Source organism: Felis catus, chromosome A2, assembly GCF_018350175.1.
Source record: "Felis catus isolate Fca126 chromosome A2, F.catus_Fca126_mat1.0, whole genome shotgun sequence".
NCBI lineage: Eukaryota > Metazoa > Chordata > Mammalia > Carnivora > Felidae > Felis > Felis catus.
This window is the reverse complement of record NC_058369.1, coordinates 8,095,729-8,114,620: the sequence shown is the minus strand read 5'-3', so window position 1 is coordinate 8,114,620 and position 18,892 is coordinate 8,095,729. Positions and strand designations below refer to the sequence as shown.

Genomic DNA, 18,892 nt, shown 5'->3' with positions numbered 1-18,892 from the left:
TGCCCCTCGAGAGCGAATACCTTAGGCAGGCATCTGCATGATGCCCGTACCACAGATGTGAAAACGGAGGCCCAGAGAGGTGAAGTGGCTTGGCCCAAGCTCGGTGGGGGAGCTGGGATTTGGAGTCCAGAGAATCTGTCTCCAGGTGGTGGCTCTCAAGTCACGTGGCCTTTGTGAGGCCACCGGCAGGCTGTTAACCTCTCTGCTTCAGGTCAGGGGGACTCTGTGGGCTCGGATCGCCGAGCACCACCTCCACCATGGGCACTGGCCCTGGGCAACAGGGGCCATGAGGACACTTGCTGGAGGATCTAGGATCACAGCCCCTGCCCCGCCCCCATCAGCTGACCCAGTTCCCAAGGACAGTCACGCTCTAGCCCTCCCCAGGGACCAGAGGAAACGCTTGACTGCTCTTCCGGCAGCGGCCACCAAAAATGGCACAGTCCCCCAACCCCCCACAGCATACCTCAGTTCTCATCCGGCTCAAGGCCCTGGGCTCGGCACCCACCGGAAACGACCCCCCTTCCAGGAGCACAGCCACGGGGAAGGGATTGGGGGCCGGGACACAGGCCCTCTCCCCTGTGCACCCTGCTCTTCTAGGCCCTGGTCCACCTCCTCCAGGACCTGCTGCCTCTCCCGGGAAGCCTTCTAAACTCCATGCCACCCGACACTTCATCCTGCATCTTGGGCCTCCTCCCCAGTCAGGGCCAGGTCACCCTGGGATTGTGTTTATGGGACCAGGACCTGCCGGCTATGGCCCCTAGAGTCCAGGGGCAGCCTCCCCTTCTACCAACTCCTTCACCGGCAGGATGTGCAGACGGTGCCAGAAAACCATAGCTTCTTCTTCTTTTTTTTTTTTTTTTAAGGTTTATTATTCATTTTTTCAGAGACAGACAGAGCGTGAGCGGGGAGGGGCAGAGACAGAGGGAGACAGAATCCGAAGCAGGCTCCAGGCTCCGAGCTGTCAGCAAAGAGCCCGACGCGGGGCCCGAACTCACGGACGGCAAGATCGTGACCTGAGCTGAAGTCAGACACAACCGACTGAGCCACCCAGGCGCCCTGAAAACCACAGCTTCTTCCCCAGGAAGCCAACAGGCAGCAGAAACCAAGAGGAAGTTTCAGGAGCCTGCTGGGCTCATCCCCCTCACAGCCCGCTTTACTGGGCTCCTTGTCACTCTAGAACCATGTGCTGGATTCCAGGGTTGATATTAACATTAAAAAGCTTCCACCAAAAAAAGAAAAAATAAAAGCTTCCTCCAAGCCTGATTTCCCCCACAACGCTGACCCTCGTAAAGCCGGACCTCAGCCCTCATTTCCTCAGAACCATCTATGGCTCCCAGCTAACCACATCCCCAGCTCTGACTTCAACTCACTCTCCTCCAGCCACTCTGGGCTTCTGCCTCAGGGTCTTTGCACTGGCTCTTCTCTCTTCCTGCAGGCTCCCTCCCTCGCCTCCTTCAGGTCTGTTCAAGTGTCACCTTCTCCAGGAGGTCTGCTCTGGCCCCCACCCAAGATGACAAACCTCTCCAATCTCTTTCCTCCTTCTCTGCCTTATGACCCTCCAAACATGGCTGCCTTCTAACAACGCTGACCTTCTCATCCTGTGTCTTTCCTGGCTCCCTATTAGAAGGTCCACCCTCCAGGGCAGGGATCTGAAGCTGCCCTATTCACTCTGTGTCCCTGGGCTTCCCTCTGAGTATACCTACTGAAGTGCTCAATAATTGTATGCGTGAGTGAATGACTACCAGAAAGATAATATGGTCCCTGGGGTGCCTGGGTGGCTCAGTTGATTGGGCATCCCACTTAGGCCCAGGTCACGATCTCGTTGTTCCTGAGTTCGAGCCCCACATCGGGCTCTGTGCTGGGGGTTCAGAGCCTGGAGCCTGCTTCGGATTCTGTGTGTCTCCCTCTCTCTCTGCCCCTCCCCCGCTCATTTAAAATAAATAAATAAATAAATAAATAAATAAATAAATAAATAAATAAATAAATAAATAAATAAAATATGGTCCCTGCTTCAGCTTCTATAAGGGGGCCCAACTCCAAGGCCATCAAGCTGTATACATGGGAGATTGGGCAGGGATGGGGGCGCTGGCAAGGCCACCTGCTGTTTTCTCCTCCCTCCCTCCTTCCCTCCCCTTCTCTCTCTCTCTTCCTCCCTCCTTCCTTCCCAAGCTCTTCTTGACCATAAAGGCCCAGTCCTGAGCTGGGCTCTTGGTCCAGTGGGACGATGGATACTGCACAAGCATGTCACGGCAGGTGCCACAGACACTCAAAAGAGACCCAACACACCAGAATCTGGAGGGTGGGGACCTCCTGGAGGAGCTAACACGACTCCAGCCCCCCGCCCTGCCCTGCCCCACCATGATGGAGGCAGGCAAGGGCAGCGGTGGCCAGAGAGCATCCCTGAGGATGCTCTGGGCCCAGGGCATCTGGGGAAGGAGGGAAGGGGAGGGGGGCAGCCTCCCTGAGAAACAGGTGGGCAGGGCTTTGCCCGGGGCGCCACTGCCCTGTACTTGCCAGAATGCTAATGATTTTTTTAATGATCCCATCTCAGAGAATAAGTCAGAGGCCTCAAGGCTGAGCTCAGAGTCTGGGATGACTAGAGACTCCCTCTCAACTCGCCCCCAGAAGCCATGCACCTCTGTCCCCATCCCAGCTGCCATGCTTGCTAGCCCTCGCTTGCTCATGCACAGATGACCCGGCCAGTCCAGTCCGGTCCCGCCGGTCCCTGTCCCCTGCTGCAGCACTGACAGCCACACACCCGCCACTGCCACCCTGCAGAGCCATGCCCTTCCTTGGGAGGACGGGCAGCCCCGGGGGTTCCAGGGACCCGGCCCAGGGCCTGGAACACTCCAGGAGCGAAGCAATAACCTGGGCCCTTGTCCAGCACTCGTGCTGCTGACCCAGAGGCGCCAGCCACCCTTTCCCACCGCAGGGCTTCCCGCCAGCACGGTAACTGTGGGGACAGTGAATGCACTTCTGGCTTTTTTCTAGAAAGAGGCCCTGCCCTCCCTCCAGGACTTGTTCCCTCATCTCCTTCAGGTCTCAGCTCTAAATACCTCCGCCGGGAGGCCTACCCTGACCACCTGGGACCCAGGAGATGCCCTGGCACTTTGCCCTCTCTTCCACGGCGCTCCTCGCACTGACACACCACGTGCTCAAGTGTCCCCTTCTAAGCCTGGAGCTGCAAGTGAGCACTTAGCTTCCGTCACCACTCTCCCCGGTGCCTGGTGCCTAGTGGTTGTTTAATAAAACTTATTGACCTATTAAAAATCATTAGGTGCCACAGCCTAGGAGGACATCACTCTCTCGAGTCCCAAGTATGTCCCCATTGTGCTAAACAGCCAATCCCCACATTGGGCATCTCCCAGGCCCTTCAAGAAAGTGTCCTCAAGAGGCGCCTGGGTGGCTCAGTCGGTTAAGCATCCAACTTCAGCTCAGGTCATGATCTCATGGTTCGTGCGTTCAAGCCCCGTGTCGGACACTAGTGCAGAGCCCGCTTGGGATTCTCTCTCTCTCTCTCTCTCTCTCTCTCTCTCTCTCTCTGCCCCTTCCCCCACTGGCTCATTTCAAAATAAACTTAAAAAAAATTTTTTAATTAAAAAAATTTATTAAAAAAAAAAAAAAAGAAGAAGAAGAGCCCTCAGAAGGGAGATGACGAGTACATGCGGCCACCCTCTGGGTATCAGGCCACCCAGGGCCCAAGGAAGCAGCCCCATGACAGTGGCCCAGTTCCCTCAGGCCTGGCTTCCTGAGGGGTCTTAGGGCCCTCCTGTTTTATTTTTATTTATTTATTTTTTTAAATTTTTTAACGTTTATTTATTTATTTTTTTTTGAGAAGAGAGAGACAGAGCATGAGCAGTGGAGGAGAGAGAAAGACGGAGACACAGAATCTGAAACAGGCTCCAGGCTCTGAGCTGTCAGCACAGAGCCCAACTCGGGGCTCAAACCCACGAACTGTGAGATCATGACCCGAGCTGAAGTCGGATTCTTATCCGACTGAGCCACCCAGGCGCCCCAGGGCCCTCCTGTTTTAAAGGAGCTGGAGGAGGTCCACAGGACCGAAGAAGGCACACTCCCCACCCCGCGGGCAGACTGTGAAATGCCCAAGTTCTGCCGGAGCAACCCGGCCTTCAGCCCAGCCCCTCCAGCCTGGAAAGGCTGAATCAAGCACCATGACAACGTGTGGGAAGGTGACAGGAGAGAGAGATGGGCGTGCCTAGCCCCTCCCAGCCTTGCCCTCCTCTCAGTGCCTCAGTTTCCCCAAAGGAAATGAGACAACACAGAACCCAAGTGTGGGGCTACTACGACATCAAATCCCACACCGCCAGGCCCACGGGCACTAGCACTAGCTGAGCTGCCAGTCAGGGGAGGCTGCCTCGGGGTCTCAGGAGGGCAGTGCAAGGAGGAGCCCTGCCCAGGTATTCATGGGACTTGGCCCGTCCCTTCCCCATTCTCAACCCAGGGAGGAGCAGAACTGCCAGGCTGACTCCTGATGGTGGGAGATGGGGTCTCCCTTCCCCAAAGCTGGCATCGACAGGCATGCTGGCCCGGAGTCAGGAGGACCGACTCGGGGACTCGAACGCACTCGGGCGAGCCTGAGTACCACGCAATCAGATGGAGCCAACCGAGGCGGACGGTGCAGAGGCTTCAGCCAACCAAGAAGAGGCAAAGCGCGTGGCACCTCCCGAGGCTGTTGGGTCCTCAAGCTCCCTCGGATTTGAGACAAGTCGTGAAGACCTCCCAGTCTAGGACGCACGGCCGCTGGGAAGGCGTGCTACTGTGATCTACAGTAAGAAATACACATTTGGATTTCCACCCTCCATTTTTGGCACCGGGCTCCTAAAATCCTCGGAATGTCCTAAGTGATTAAGAGCCATAAAGGTGTCTAAACATTCATAGCCAGCCCCTCTCAACGACACATTAGTTGAATGAGGTGACTTTTGGAAAGCACTTAAGGAAGGGGGCTGTGCCAGGGAGACCAATTTATGTGATCTGAAGGCTGGAGCCTTTAGTCCTGCCCTACCCACCCCCCACTCCGGAGAGGGGAGAGCGGGGAGAAGGGAGGGGGGAGGGGCTCCAGGATGAATCAATCACCAAAGGCCAATGATTCAATCAATCGTGCCTGTGTAATGAAGTCTCCATAAAAATAAAACCCGAAGGACGGGCTTCGGAGAGCTTCCCGGCTGGTAAACACATGCAGGAGCCGGGAGAGGGGCGCCTGGAGACGGCATGGAAGCCCCGGCCCGTCCCCACACTGCCCTGCGCATCCCTTCCGTCGGGCTCTTCCTGGGTTGTATCCTTCACACCGGCCACCGATCCAGTGAGTGATCTGTTTTCCCCTGAGCTCTGTGAGCTGCTCTGGCAAATTAATCGAAGCTGAAGAGGGGGTCGTGGGAACCTCACTCAGATCTACAGCCAGGGGGCGAGACGCACAGGTGACAGCCCGGACTTGTGACTGGCAGTGGGGGCGGAGGACGACGGCCTGGTGGGACTGAGCCCCCATCCTGTGGGATGTGACACTCTCCCCAGGCAGACAGTGTCAGAACAGAGCTGATCGTAAGCCACGCGGTGAATGTCCACTGAACACGTGGCAAACCCCACACCACATACTGGAGAAAGTGACAGCCCCAGTTGGCATCCTGGCCGGCCCCCAGCCTGACTCTCACTGGCTCCTGGCCCTGTTTCCTCATCAAGACCCAAGGCCATGCCCCGAATGTTGCAGAGTCTACCAGTTTTATAGAAAAGGCCTGCCAGGGCCAGGCCCAGAGGACAGGTGCTGGAGAAAGGGTTGTTGACAATCCCACAACAAAGCAGATCCGTGCTTTCTGCCACTGACTTTTGGGGGGAGAAAAACCATTAAGAATACCGGAATGAGATGAGGTTACCTGAGGATGAACCGAGGGAGCAATGATGGGGTGGGGGGCTGGGGCTCACCCAGGGGAGGAGGAAGGAGAGAAGGAAGGTGAGGCACGATGTTCCAGGGAGGGAGCACTGTGGGGGCAAAGGCGTGGAAGTGTGAATGGACGAGCCGATCTTGAGGGTGAGTGAGCAGGGGGGATTGTGGCTCCAGCTAGGGAGCAGGAGGAGGTGAGGTCCCAGAGTTCAGCAAGGCCCTGTCGGGGTCACAAAGCTTTAAAAAGGAAGCTGGGAGCCACCTCCTCTCTGGTCCCTGACAGCAACAGTCAAGGTCAAGGGAAGGGAGGCTCAGGAGGCCACATTCCACACCAGAACAGTCCCTAGCACCCAGGGTTTACCAGGCCAGGGGTTGTTCCCAAGGAGAAGCAGGGATCACCCGTGAGCCATCAAACTTCCTGGTGGCTGCAGTCTTAGGGTAATTTTTTTTTTTTAAGATTTTATTTTTAAGTAATCTCTATGCCCAACATGGGACTCAAATGTCCAACCCTGAGATCAAGAATCACATGCTCTACTGTCTGCACTAGCCAGGTGCCCCATTTAGTCTTAGGTAATTTTTAAACTAAGCAGATTAAAAGTCTGGGGCGCCTGCATGGCTCAGTTGGTTAAGCATCTGACTCTTGATTTCAGCTCAGGTCGTGACCTCAGGGTTGTGAATTCAAGCCCTGGTGTTTAGGCTCTAAAATGGGCATGGAGCTTCCTTTAAAAAAAAAAAAAAAGTTAAAAGTAATGGCTCACCAAGAGCAGTCTGGACCCGAAGCCAGCATCACTGGGTGTCACAGGCATCAGAAAGGAGGGCTGAGGCCCAGCCTCCGAGTCACATCGTGGGACCCCAGACCCTACAGGAGGCGGCAGGCACACCAAAGCCACATGGGGTGCCAGGGCCACAAAGGGGGTACCACTATCACCCCCATTTTACAGAGGAGGAAGCTGAGACACACAGAGAGAGGCCACCTGCCCCAGGTCCCAGAAATAAGGGGTAGCTGCCTGGCTCCGGAGTCCGGTTCTCGGGAGTCAGCGGGACAGAAGTCTATTCTCTAGAAGCAGTGCAGCCCCCACGTAGCCCCTAGAGGGCCCTCTACCAATCAGCACGTCCCACACTACACTCAGCTTCCTCCCTCCTGCTAGTGGGGTGTCCCGCCTCCCACCCAGCCCAGGCACCTCTGCTGTTCATCGCCCTGGACCCCCACCTCAGGGTCACTCTAGACTGCCCTTCACCCTCAGCCACAGCACTGCCCTGGGCCAGGCCTCATGACCTCTTGCCTGGCTCTAGACTAACCTCTCCCTGGCCTCCCTGCCTGCACTCCTATCTCTGCCCATCCTTCCTCCACAAGGCAGCCAGGGGCCGAGCCAGCTTTTCCCCACCCAAGTGCTCCCTGGGCTCTCACTGCCTGAATCCATCACCAGACTGCCAGGCCACATCACCTGCCTCCTGCCTCTCCCCCCAGCCCCACCTCATAACTTTGCACATGCTGTTGCCCGGCCTAGAATGTTCTCCCAAAGTAGATCCAATGTGCAATATACTCTCCCACACCCCCTGCCCTTTCCCCTCTCAGCCTGACCACAGCATCCCCTGTCTGCCACTCCATGCTGCCTCCCTGGCATCCAGCTGAGGTTGAGCACAGAGTGGGCACACATCTACTGGCAGCAGTAAAAGACTGGAGGGGTGCCTCAGTGGCTCAGTTGGTTAAGCGTCCAACTACAGCTCAGGTCATGATCTCACAGTTCGTGGGCTCGAGCCCCGCATCGGGATCTGTGCTGACAGTGCGGAGCCTGCTTCAGATCCTCTGTCCCCTCTTCTCTCTGCCCCACCCCTGCTCATGAGCTCTCTCTCAAAAATAAAAGTTAATGAAAGAGAGAGAGAGAGACTGGAGACACCACAGTCAGGTGGGGAAAGAGGAGTATGTGAGCTGAGACACAGCTCCATATGGGACACCTGGGCCTCTCTCCCGACCTCCACCGCCAGCCCAACAGGATCCAACCATGACCCTACCTCCATAGCTGCCACCCTGTCCCTACATGTCCCCAGGCACCACTTCTATCTCCTCTGGGTCCCCTACCCTGGGCTGGCTCCCATGGTCTCTTTTTCACCAGCAGCCACGGGATCTGATCAAGTGATACCTCGGCCTTAGGGTGCACCCCACCATGTGTGTTTCAGGCTGGGCTCTCACGGTGACCCTCCTGAGTGCTCTCAGGCAAGTGGCCTCATCTCTGGAAGCCTCAGTTCCATCCTCTGTAAAGTGGGGGTGATGGGAACAGAGATGCCAGCATCAGTCCGGGTCAGGCACGAGGCTGATGTGTACCCTCAGAGTTTCTGCCTTCACTGCTCTTCACATCTACCACTTTCTGCTGGGAAGGAGAGTTCCCATCAGCCTCGGCTCCAACATCACTTCTTCGGAGATGCCCCGGGATGTCCCACCCTCCGGATGAAGTTAGTTACCCACCCCTCTCTATACACACACTCCCACCCGGTGGGGACCAGGACTGCCTGTCTCCCTGCTGGTCTCACTCCAAGTCTCCCACTTCTGTCCCCCGGCACTAATGGGAGTGTCAAGGGGGCAGGTGACTGGTGGTGGCAGCAGCTTTGGTCCAGTCACTGCTGTGCCCTGGGCGTGGACCAGCCTGTGGCATGCATTAAGTGCTCAGTGGACCACAGCTGGGTGACAGCCACCGAGGAGGTGATGGGGGGTGGGGGGACTCCTGCCACCTTCCAGTGCAGAAAGCCAGCAGCAAGCTGTCCCAAACAGACCAGTGGAAAGCACAAAACCGCAGCCACTGAGTCAGCACCACACGGGGAGGACCTCGAGTGCCAGGCACTGTTCCGAGGGTTGGACATATTGAATAACGCGCGGTCTTCATGGCAACCGACAAAGTCGCTGCTATTATTATCTTCACTGTCCAGAAAGGAAACACATCATGAGCAGGAGTCCCTCCCCAGGGGCCATACAGCCAGTAAGCTGCAGAGTCACGATCTGAACCCCGGCAGTCTTAGCTCCCAGGGCCTACCCAGCAGGGCAGAGGTTTTCCCTGAGTGGCCATCGGCCAGAAGCATCAGCCATCAGCTGGGAACTCATTAAAATGCATATTCTCACCCCCCCCACCACCACCACCAAACTGCTGAAACCTGCTGAATGAGAAGCAAAAACCCACCAGGCCAAGCCTTACACGACTCTGACCCACTGACATCTGAAAACTGGGGCTCTGCTGCCGCCAGTCTGGGCCCAGCTGATCGGACCTCTGAATCCACAGAAAGCAGCCCATTGGCTTGCCTGTGGCCTATGACATGGCAGAGCTCACAAAGAGGAGGTGTGGACCAATCCGCTATCGCCTCTCACTGGAGCCACGCCTCCTCCCAGCTGGGCTGGGCGGAGTCAGAAGATGAAAGCGAGAGGGCGTGACTGGAGCACAGCAGAGAGTCAAGTCGAATGACGCGGCTAAGCTCCAGTTTCCTCCAGTTGTAAAATGGGGGTGTGTCAGCTGCCTTCCTAGTATGGGTGTGTTTAACCAGGCCGTGCGGTGAGACTGGCGCCCAATGAATCCTGAACTGACCAACGGTGATACCCCAGGGGGGATACGTCAGTGGGGGAGCAGCACGGAGGCCGCTCGGGGCTCTGGAGAGAGGTGAGGCCATGCCCCCGAAAGCTCCTCTGTCCCCTTCCAGCTTCTGACCCGCGATGCTTTCTAAGGAGGCCTGACTGGGTTTTATTGTGGGAGACACGCCCACGTCATGCCAGGCTTGTGTGGAAAGAACAGAAATAAACAGAGGCCACCCAGGGGAAGCCAGAAAGGAATCTCCACGTGGGCCATTCTACATTCAATGGGCGGGCCTCTCCAAAAGCCAACAGCGTGACTCAAGCGGCCATGCTGCCCTAATGAAAAGAGAGGAGACGGGACAACACGGTGCAGCAGGGGGCAGATCAGAGCACTGCAAAACTAGCCAGGGAGGGTATCTGGGGGACAAGTGGCAACCTGATTATGGACTGGGCATCAGATAACGTGCAGGAATGATTACTTTTCTTGGGTGTGGTTCCGCGACTGTAGGAAGGTGTCCTCACGGCAAGGGGAGGCGCACCGAAGCACTCCGGCTTGATGGGTCACATGCTACTGATTTCGAAAGCGTTCGTTCAGCAAAAAATGTGTTATCCACAACACAGCAAGCAGACACGGCACCTGGCAGCCCGGTCACAACTGAGGACATGAGGGGTGGGTGTCCACTGAACTGCGCTTCAACTTCCCTACACGGATGGAGAACGTGAGTTCAAGCCCAAATGATGACCCAAGACCCCGGACACCGCCACTGGCCCCGGCACTCCTGCCGGGCACTGCGCCCACACTCATTATCTGCTGCAGCAGCGAACTGCCCCACTCACTGTACCTGTTTTTGAGAAGATGAGCTGCAGAATGAGAGGCCGCCGGGTGACGATTCCTGAACCTCGGGGAAGGAAGTCCCTGTGGGAGGGGAAAAGGACAGAAATTACTCAGCGGCTGGCTCGCGGGGCAGGAAGTGTGACCACACGTGTGAAGCAATCCCGCCTGGCGACTGGGGCAACCTCAGCAAAGATACCAGTCCCAGCCAGACACAGCAAAGATACCAAGATCCTGGCCAGATCTTGGAGGGTCCTGAGGCCACCGGGGGCAGAAGAGGGACTGGAATGAAGGTTGGTGGTGAATGGAACCGTCTCCCTCTGGCTGGCCGTGCTCCAGCCCCAGCATGCCCCCAGAGCCCTTTCGCTGACAGATATTTGAACAATATCTCCTGCACCCCAAAGAAACGGGTTCATTTCCTACATACGTGTTTTAAATTAATTTAATGCCTTATGTATGGTACGAAGACTAAATAAAAGGAAAGTAGTTGATGACAAAATACATGTTTCATGTCCCAAAAAGACAAATCGATGCAGGCAGGATCAATGGCTGCCCAAGGGGTGGGACATGAGGAGGGAGCTTTCTGGAAATGTCCTAAAACCTGACTGTGGTGATGCTAATATTTACTGTAAGTGTACTAAAAACCACTGCATTTGAAATGGGTAAATTTTCCTGGTATATAAACAATCCCTCAATAAAGCTGTTAAATAAAGAAACGTACCCTGCGTATTTCACCAAGGAAATACTCAGGCACCAGCTGGACCTACACCACTACACGTGGGTTCATGCAAAGCAGGACGACCAGAAGGCCCTCTGGACCATTGAGAAAGGAAAGCCAAAGAGCCAGGGTCCAGTGAGCGTGGAAGTAGAAGAGGGGTTTTCGGAGATTGAAGCCGTGCAAAGGATTCTTTGGTGTCTCGTGTAAAATGGAGAAAAGCTCCAGGTTCAGAAAGTTTCAAACCAGGCTTGCACACCAATGTTTAGATTGTTTGCAATCTGTGCGGGACACAGGACTAGTGGTACTGGGCAGGTGTGTCCCAAATACAGCAAGACAACAGCATCCTGGGGTTCTCAACCCAGGGCCACCGGCACCAACCCGCTCCCCAGTACTGTGACAGCCACAGTGCCTCAGGAGGGCACCTCCTAGCGTCGGGAACCCCTGTTGGGAGCCTGGAAGGCCCCAGAGGAGGTCACTGGTTCTCAGCTCAGGCTGGCTGGCAGAATCCCTGGGAACGTGTTAATAACCCGGTGGGTGCTGGAGGGAAGGAGGCATACCCGGGCATGCGCCACACGTGACAGCCTGTGGGCAGCCCCACCGCACTTCACCTCCGCTGGCTGGGCGCAAGGAGGTGGCAGTGACCACGTAAGGTTGGCCCACCGGCTCGCGCTCACGGGGACCTGCAGCCCGGCCTTTGAGACGAGGGGCCCTCTCTGGGCCTCAGGGCTCTAAAGGCCCCACAGGGGCACAGTCCGAGCAGCAGAGTGGGGCGCTCAAGCAGACAGGCCCAGAGAGGGGTGGGGTGACAGGGGTGCCGGAGTCCGGTCATCATTCTTAGAGCAAAGCAGCCCGATGGGGGTTAGGGGGACAGCCAGATTATAACTCTGTGTGCTTTTAAAGGTGTGTGGCTTTAAAAGAACCCTCTGAAGGACAGGGGAGCCTGGATGGCTCAGTTGACTGAGCGTTTGACTTCGGCTCAGGTCATGATCTCATAGCTCATGGATTCGAGCCCCGCATCGGGCTCCCTGTTATCAGCACAGAGCCTGCTTCAGATCCTCTGCCTGCCCCCCTGCCCTCCCCCACTCACGCTGTCTCTCTCTCAAAATAAATAAACCCTCTGGCGGCCACAGAGGCAAGGGTGGGAGTCCAGAGGCAGGAAAGGCACGAGGGGACTGCACTGGTCCACGTATGTGACGACAGAGGCTAGACCCAGAGCGGCAGGAACAGAGAGCAGTGGACCGACACTGGACAGAGCTGACAGCAGTTCAGGAGAGGACAGTCCAACCATGGAGGGTGGGGGGGCCCAAGAGACAGAAGAACATCCCAAGGATGCCGGTGAGCCCCAGGAGGATGAAGCCCGTGGCCCCTGGTGGCAAAGTCACCCTCTACACCTCAGGTGTTAACGATGGAGGTGCTGGGGACAAAGAAGACACGCTACGGAGGTAAGAGGGCTTCGCAGCTGGTCTGGGCAGAGAAGGGGAAACAGGAGGTGAGCTACATGTAGGGGTGCAGATAGGGCAGAGCGGGGAAATGGCGAGGAGGCCCCAAGCAGGTCACCAGGCCCCAAAGTCAGTCAGTTCTTCACCTCGGCCCTCCCCAGAGGGGACATCCATCCCAATGTCTCCAGGAGAGCAGAGCCACTTCACGGCAGATGCCAGGGACAGGGCGGGCCTGCTGGTAGCTGTTAACCTCTCAAACACCACACTCGGCCTTGGCCCTGGCACTCCCGGAGCCCCAGGCCACCCGGCTCACAGGCAAAGACCTGAGAGGCAGGGACAGGAAGTCCCTTGCACATCAGAGATGTGGCATCTTGGAAACCACGGGCGCCGGCCCTCCAACAGAATCACAGACAGCAGCGGTGACGGTGTGCACGTCCCGCACCAGAATCTTCCACTCCACCTCTCCACCTCCTCCACAACAGGAACAGGTCAGGGACCAAACGATACAGAAGCACGGGAATGAATTCCCCACGCCTGTCTATGTGGTTCCTCCAAGCTGCTGTGTGTGACTGCAGGAGGCTCCTTTCCACTGCTGACCCGTGCCCTGTGGCATGGATGGGCCACTTGGGGTCTTTCCAGTTCGGGGTCGTTACACATATAGCTGCTGGGGCGCCTGGGTGGCTCAGTCGGTTGAGCATCCGACTTCGGCCCGGGTCAAGATCTCACGGTCCGTGAGTTCGAGCCCCGCGTCAGGCTCTGTGCTGACGGCTCAGAGCCTGGCGCCTGCACTGGATTCTGGGTCTCCCTCTCTCTCCGCCCCTCCCCCACTCATGCTCGGTCTCTCTGTCAAAAATAAACATTAAAAAAAAATTAAAAATAAAAAACCAAATACAGCTGCTAGGAACATTTGCACACATGCCTCTGGTAGACATACGCCCTCGTTTCTCCTGCTGAGTCAGAGGGTGAACCTGAACAGGCAAAACTCGTCTCTGGTGATAGAAATCAGAGCACTTGGTTCCCTTTGGGGAACTGACTGGAAGGGGCACCGGGGAACTTTCTGGGATGGACTCTATCTTGATCTGTCTGGTGATTTCCTGAGTGCGTGAATTTACATAAGAAAACAAGGTCACTAGGCATCGGGGAGTGGTGGGAACATGGACTGAAGTTCACGGCGTATGAGGTCACCCGGCCTCTGGGCCCACACCTCTGACTCAAAAGCCGCTGGCATCACCCCCACCAGGGCCAAGGTATCGGCCCACGCTGTCCTGTAACTGTTCTGGGTGTGTCTGGGGGGGCCAGGCACCATGGACACAATGGTAACACTACAGACAACGGACAGTGAGCGCCTCGCAACAACACGAGGACCAGCACGATGCCCAAGAGAACCCAAGAGCTCCGGGCACATGCAGGGAAGGCAGCTGGCCGGGGCTGGAGCTTGGTGGTGACCGGAGGGTGCAGCCCAGGCAAAGGAGGCTCAGCCCGAGGGGGAGAAGGCCGAAGGACGAGGCCGAGCAGGCGCGCGGGGACTTGCGCACCAGGCTGGGAGTGCCAGCCGCCCTGGGATTCCTCCAATCGCGTGTCCAGAAGCTCTCGAACTGCTGAGTGGAAAGGGCAGCAACACCGAGTGCGGACTCGGCCTGGACAGTCCCCCCAAAAGCAGCTCCCTGGAAATTCCCAAGAGGCTCGGGGAGGAAGGGCCCGTCCGGCTGTGCCCAGAGGATGTTCTGGCACAAGGCAGCAGGAGCGCCCTGGGGGCCTTCCCGGCCTGGGTGGTGGAAGGAGACCATCTCCCCTCGTAACTCTGCCCAGAACACCATCCGCTTATGTGGAGGCAACAACCAAGCCTCAGTCGTCTGCTTCCTCCGCCCTGATTCAACCCACCCCCACCCCGACTGGACGCCCAGGCTGCCCTGCGCAGGCTGTGACCTCCCGCCAGCTGCCCTGGCTCTCCGGTCTGGGTTTCCTAGTCAGCAAGACGGGGTGACACCGCCCACCTCGGAGGTCAGCTGGGTACCACACAGGCGCCCCCATGACTCACACTCCCCACAGCTCTGGCCCAAATGACACCTCCCTAGGGAGACTTGCCACCCCCACTTACAACTCCAACCCCACCCCATCGCCCACCTGCCCTCATTTTCTTCCTCGTCACTAACACTTCAAGTCACTTATCTGCTTACCTGCCCCCCTCTGCCACGTAGCCCCCCAGGACAGGAGCCCGGGTCTACTCTGTTCCTTGGCACAGAGTAGGGGTTCATTGCTGCACCTGGCCTCTATCTATGGGCCTAGGCCTGGCCCACAGGATCCTCCTCCCAGGTTACCTATGGTCTTTTTTTTTTTTTTTTTTGAGAGAGAGAGAGAGAGAGAGAGAGAAAGAGAGCATGAGCAGGGAAGGGGCACAGGGAGAGAGAGAATCCCAAGCAGGCTCCACTCCCAATGTGGAGCCCAACATGGGGCTCAATCTCACATCCGTGAGATCATGACCTGAGCCAAAATTCAGGGTTGGACTCTTAACGGACTGAGCTACACAGGTACCCCACCTATGGTTCTCTCTCTCTCTCTTTTTAATGTTTATTTATTTTTGAGAGAGAGAATGAGCAGGGGAGGGGCAGAGAGAGAGAGGGAGACACAGAATCTGAAGCAGGTTCCAGGCTCCAAGCTGGGTTCCAACACAGGGCTCTAACTCACCGCGTTGAACACTCCGACCTGAGCTGAGCTGAGCTGAGCTAAGTCGGAGGCTTAACCGACTAAGCCACCCAGGTGCCCCTATGGTCTCTTTCTAAAACAAAGACCAGGCCTCCAAGCCTCCGTCCTACAGAAATCACATCCCGCAGTTGACAGGGTCCTCTACCTACCCACCCTACCAGCCCCACCCCTGCTTCCTCCTGCTCGGGGATCTCTTCACTTCTGGCTTCTAGTCTTTGCAGGGACTGTTCCCTCTGCCAGGAACCTCCTCCCCACAGGCACTGCGCACCCACCCGTGGGCAGATGCAGTGGACTGCACCCCTCCCTCCCAAACGCATGCCCTTTCCCACTCCCATAACATGGCTTTCAATGGAAGTCTAGCCCTGTGACAACACATGGCTTCCCCTGGCCTGGTCACTGCTAGATCTCCAGCACCTAGAACAGTGCCTGGCATACAGCAGGTGCTCATTAAATAGTTTGTTGAATGGCCAAGAGGAATATGGACGCTGGAACCAGAGAGCCTGGGTTCAAAGCCCAGCCCTGCCCCCATGAGCTGTGTGGTCCTAGGCAGGTCTCCACCTTCTCTGGGCACTGGCACGGCCATCAGTGGGATGAGAGGATGCCACTCATCCTTCAGGGAAGGCCCCGCTGGCCTCCTGACCCGCACACATCACTTCACCCTCTCCGAGCCTCAGTTTCCAAGCTCTAAAATGGGCCACCTCTCCCTGGAAGGTAATGAGGGCTCCTGAGAAGAGAGTGGTAGGGAGTAGGGAGGGAAAGGCACAGCAGGTGGTGGCACCAGGGGCAGATCAGAAGTCCCAGCTGTTTATTTACTGTTGTTTGAACAGAGACCAAGGTCCCCCCAGGAGCCCTTTGACTTCCAGCCCCATACATGGGTGGGGATGCCTGGCTGAGGGAACAATGGAGGCTTAAAACCCAGGCTGGTAGGTGGGCAGGTGGAGGCCTTCCCAGGGGAGGGAAAACAAACAGATAAGCTGGCAGAGGATGAGTCAGAGCTGTTAAGGGCCAGGTCACCCCTCACCTGAGCAGCATGGTGACAGGAGGCCCAGTAAGCGCCCTTGGCTGGGATCTCTTCCTCATCGCCATATACTCATGGGGGTCACTCAAAGCCTCATTGTGGCTAGGAGACCTCAGCACAACTCCAGCCATGGAAAAAGCCCTCAGCAGGAGGCCCACACTCCAGGGACCTGTTTGTACCCAGCCCACTCTCTCAGGCTCTGATAAGAGCCCATATAGGAAGCAGTGGCTGCCCCCCTAGCCCAGCTCTAACCCCATCTTTGGCAACATCTCAGCAAACCCTCTAGCAAGACCAAAAGAATGCAACCAGGGCCAACACTCCCACTTCCCAGATAGGCAGACTAAGGCTCAGAGTTTCAGGACTTGCCCAGGCAACTCGGCAAGGAAGGAGCAGAGCTGGGATGGAAACATAGGAAAGATGTCAGCGATGCAGAACCGCTGCTGCTCCCTCCCCGCCCCACCCCATCACCCCCAAACCCCCAGGGCTTCCTCTGTGGTTTTGCTAGAAAAGAAGTAGAGTTCATCGCTGGGCCTCTGGAGCCACACTATCCAGTCTATACGCCCCACCGGTCCCCACCCAGTCCCTGCCTCATTACCACCCATCTGGATGCCATCCAACAGTAAGCACTGGTGACCCAGAGCCCAGCCCACACTCAGTGGCCCCGGGCAGGTGTCACTGTGTCCTTGTAGTCACCCCAAGAGGCAGGCAGGCTGACTCAGACCGCAGACCCAGGGCTCCTCCCACCCCTCACTGCCCACTCCACCCAGCAGCAAGCCCTGCTGGGTCCACCTCCAGCTGGGCACAAACTGGCCCACTTCCCTGCACATCCACGGCCATCACACCGGCCACTCGTGCTTGCCTGGACCAGTACAGTTGCTGCCTCTTAGGCTACCCACCCTCGCCCCCGACGTGGCCACATGGTGTGTATGGATGCAGTGGCTGCCTCCCTCTGTTCAGAGGCCTCCCAAGACCCCCACCTCCCTCAGGGTAAAAACCCCAAGTCCTCGAAGGCCCACAAGGCCCCGCACAGCCTGCCCAGTCACCTCCCCTCCTCCTGTTCTCCCTCTCACTCACTCAGCTCCTGCTATGCTATTCTCTGCCGTGTTGCCCCCAAACAGGTATGGTTGCCTCAGGGCCTTTGCACTGACTGCTCCCGCAGCCTAGAACTCTCTCCCTGCAACATCCACAGGGCCAACTAGCAACTCCTGGCCAAACTATCTCTTCTCTATCTTCATCCCAGCACCCTCCGAACATAAAGCAGGTGCCCATCCTGCTCGATTCTCAATTCTATTCAGAACCGGCATCTTCCAATTTACTGGTCTGTTCATATGGCTGTGGTCCCTTTCCTCCCACCTATCCATTAAAATGGCAGCCCCATGGGGCGCCTGGGTGGCTCAGTCGGTTAAGCGGCCGACTTCGGCCCAGGTCATGATCTCGCGGTCCGTGAGTTTGAGCCCCGCGTCGGGCTCTGTGCTGACAGCTCAGAGCCTGGAGCCTGTTTCAGATTCTGTGTCTCCCTCTCTCTGACCCTCCCCCGTTCATGCTTTGTCTCTGTCTCAAAAATAAATAAACGCTAAAAAAGTAAATAAATAAATAAAAAATAAAATGGCAGGCCCATAGGAGCCGGGTCCTCTGCCTGGCACGTTCTCCGATCTCTCAGTTCTCAATACAGAGCCAGGCATGAGGCAAGTGACCAGTTTGTGGGATGAAGGACCCAACGAGGAGACTGGGGCTCAGGTGGAGGCGGGCGGGCCAGCGTCTTGTTGGCTTTCAGGGTCCCACTCCGGGGTGCCACCTCTTCACAATTCCCAGCAGGCTCCTCCCTGCTCAGGAATCCTGCAGGTTCCAGAGCCCAGCCCCACCCCTGGCACTCAGCCACAGTGTCACCGGCTCCATGGTCTCATCTGGAGGCCAGGCCAGGAACAAAAGCAGAAGGGGCCCATGGAGACTAGCAGCCGTGGCTCTTGGGTCTTGCAGACCCCAGCGGGAGTCCAGGCGCTTCCATTTATTTTCTAGACAATCTGCATAGGTCTGGTCACCTTTCTGTGCCTCAGTTTCCTTACTTGTTATTTGTTAAGTGGGGACGATGTCATCTGCCTCAGACGGTAGGCAGTTGGAAGGATATGCAAAGTTCTTACCACGGTGCCCAAAAAGAGACCATCTGCCCTACACAATCGAGGGAAAACTGGACACAATATGAACCAGACCGTGACCCTCCTCTGCTCCAAAGTCCTCCCGATGGCCTCCAAGGCCCTGAGCAGTCGCCCTGTCACCTCCCTGCCCTCACCCCCACCTCACTCACTCCCTGAGCCACACAGCTGGTCAAGGTACAGCAAACAGGTCAAATCTATTTCTGCTGCAGGGCCTTTGCATGTGCTGACCCTCCGCCTGGAATGAACATCTCCTCGGAGCCTCTTCACAATCCTGGCTTCCTCTGGTCAGTCAGGATTCAACTCAGATGTCAACTCTTTTGAGAGGCTTGACTGTCCCCTACTGATACCCCTCCTCCACGTCACCCCGTTTTCCTTCTCCCGAGTGATTCTGCAAGGATGGCCTCTCCCTGCGGCAGTGCTTTCCAGAGTGAAATCCGTTAACCACCTAGATGTCCGCTCGCATGGAACTGGCCCAATCAATCTTGGAACCGGGCCAGGAGGGAATCCAGGCCACAGTGCTGAAAGCAAAGTGTGATGGACAGAACAGACTATGTCCTCCAAATATTTTTAAACGCTTGTGCCC

General features: G+C 56.8%; 1 protein-coding gene and 1 long non-coding RNA gene across 9 annotated transcripts in view; one reads left to right on the top strand and one right to left on the bottom strand.

The window, feature by feature from the left end:
• Window positions 1-18,892, bottom strand: part of DNM2 (dynamin 2) — a 90,134-nt gene that overhangs the window by 46,403 nt on the left and 24,839 nt on the right. For 7 of the 8 annotated variants that reach the window (XM_023245405.2, XM_023245392.2, XM_023245403.2 and 4 more), the window contains exon 2: window positions 10,289-10,362. The exons of the other annotated variant lie outside the window; for it this stretch is intronic. In XM_023245405.2, the coding sequence (XP_023101173.2) occupies window positions 10,289-10,362 (74 nt within the window). The remainder of the gene's footprint in view (window positions 1-10,288; window positions 10,363-18,892) is intronic. 8 annotated transcript variants of the gene reach the window in all.
• Window positions 8,993-11,183, top strand: LOC123382185. The gene is made up of 2 exons (XR_006590172.1): window positions 8,993-9,534; window positions 9,955-11,183. It is a non-coding gene; the product is annotated as an uncharacterized LOC123382185 (long non-coding RNA).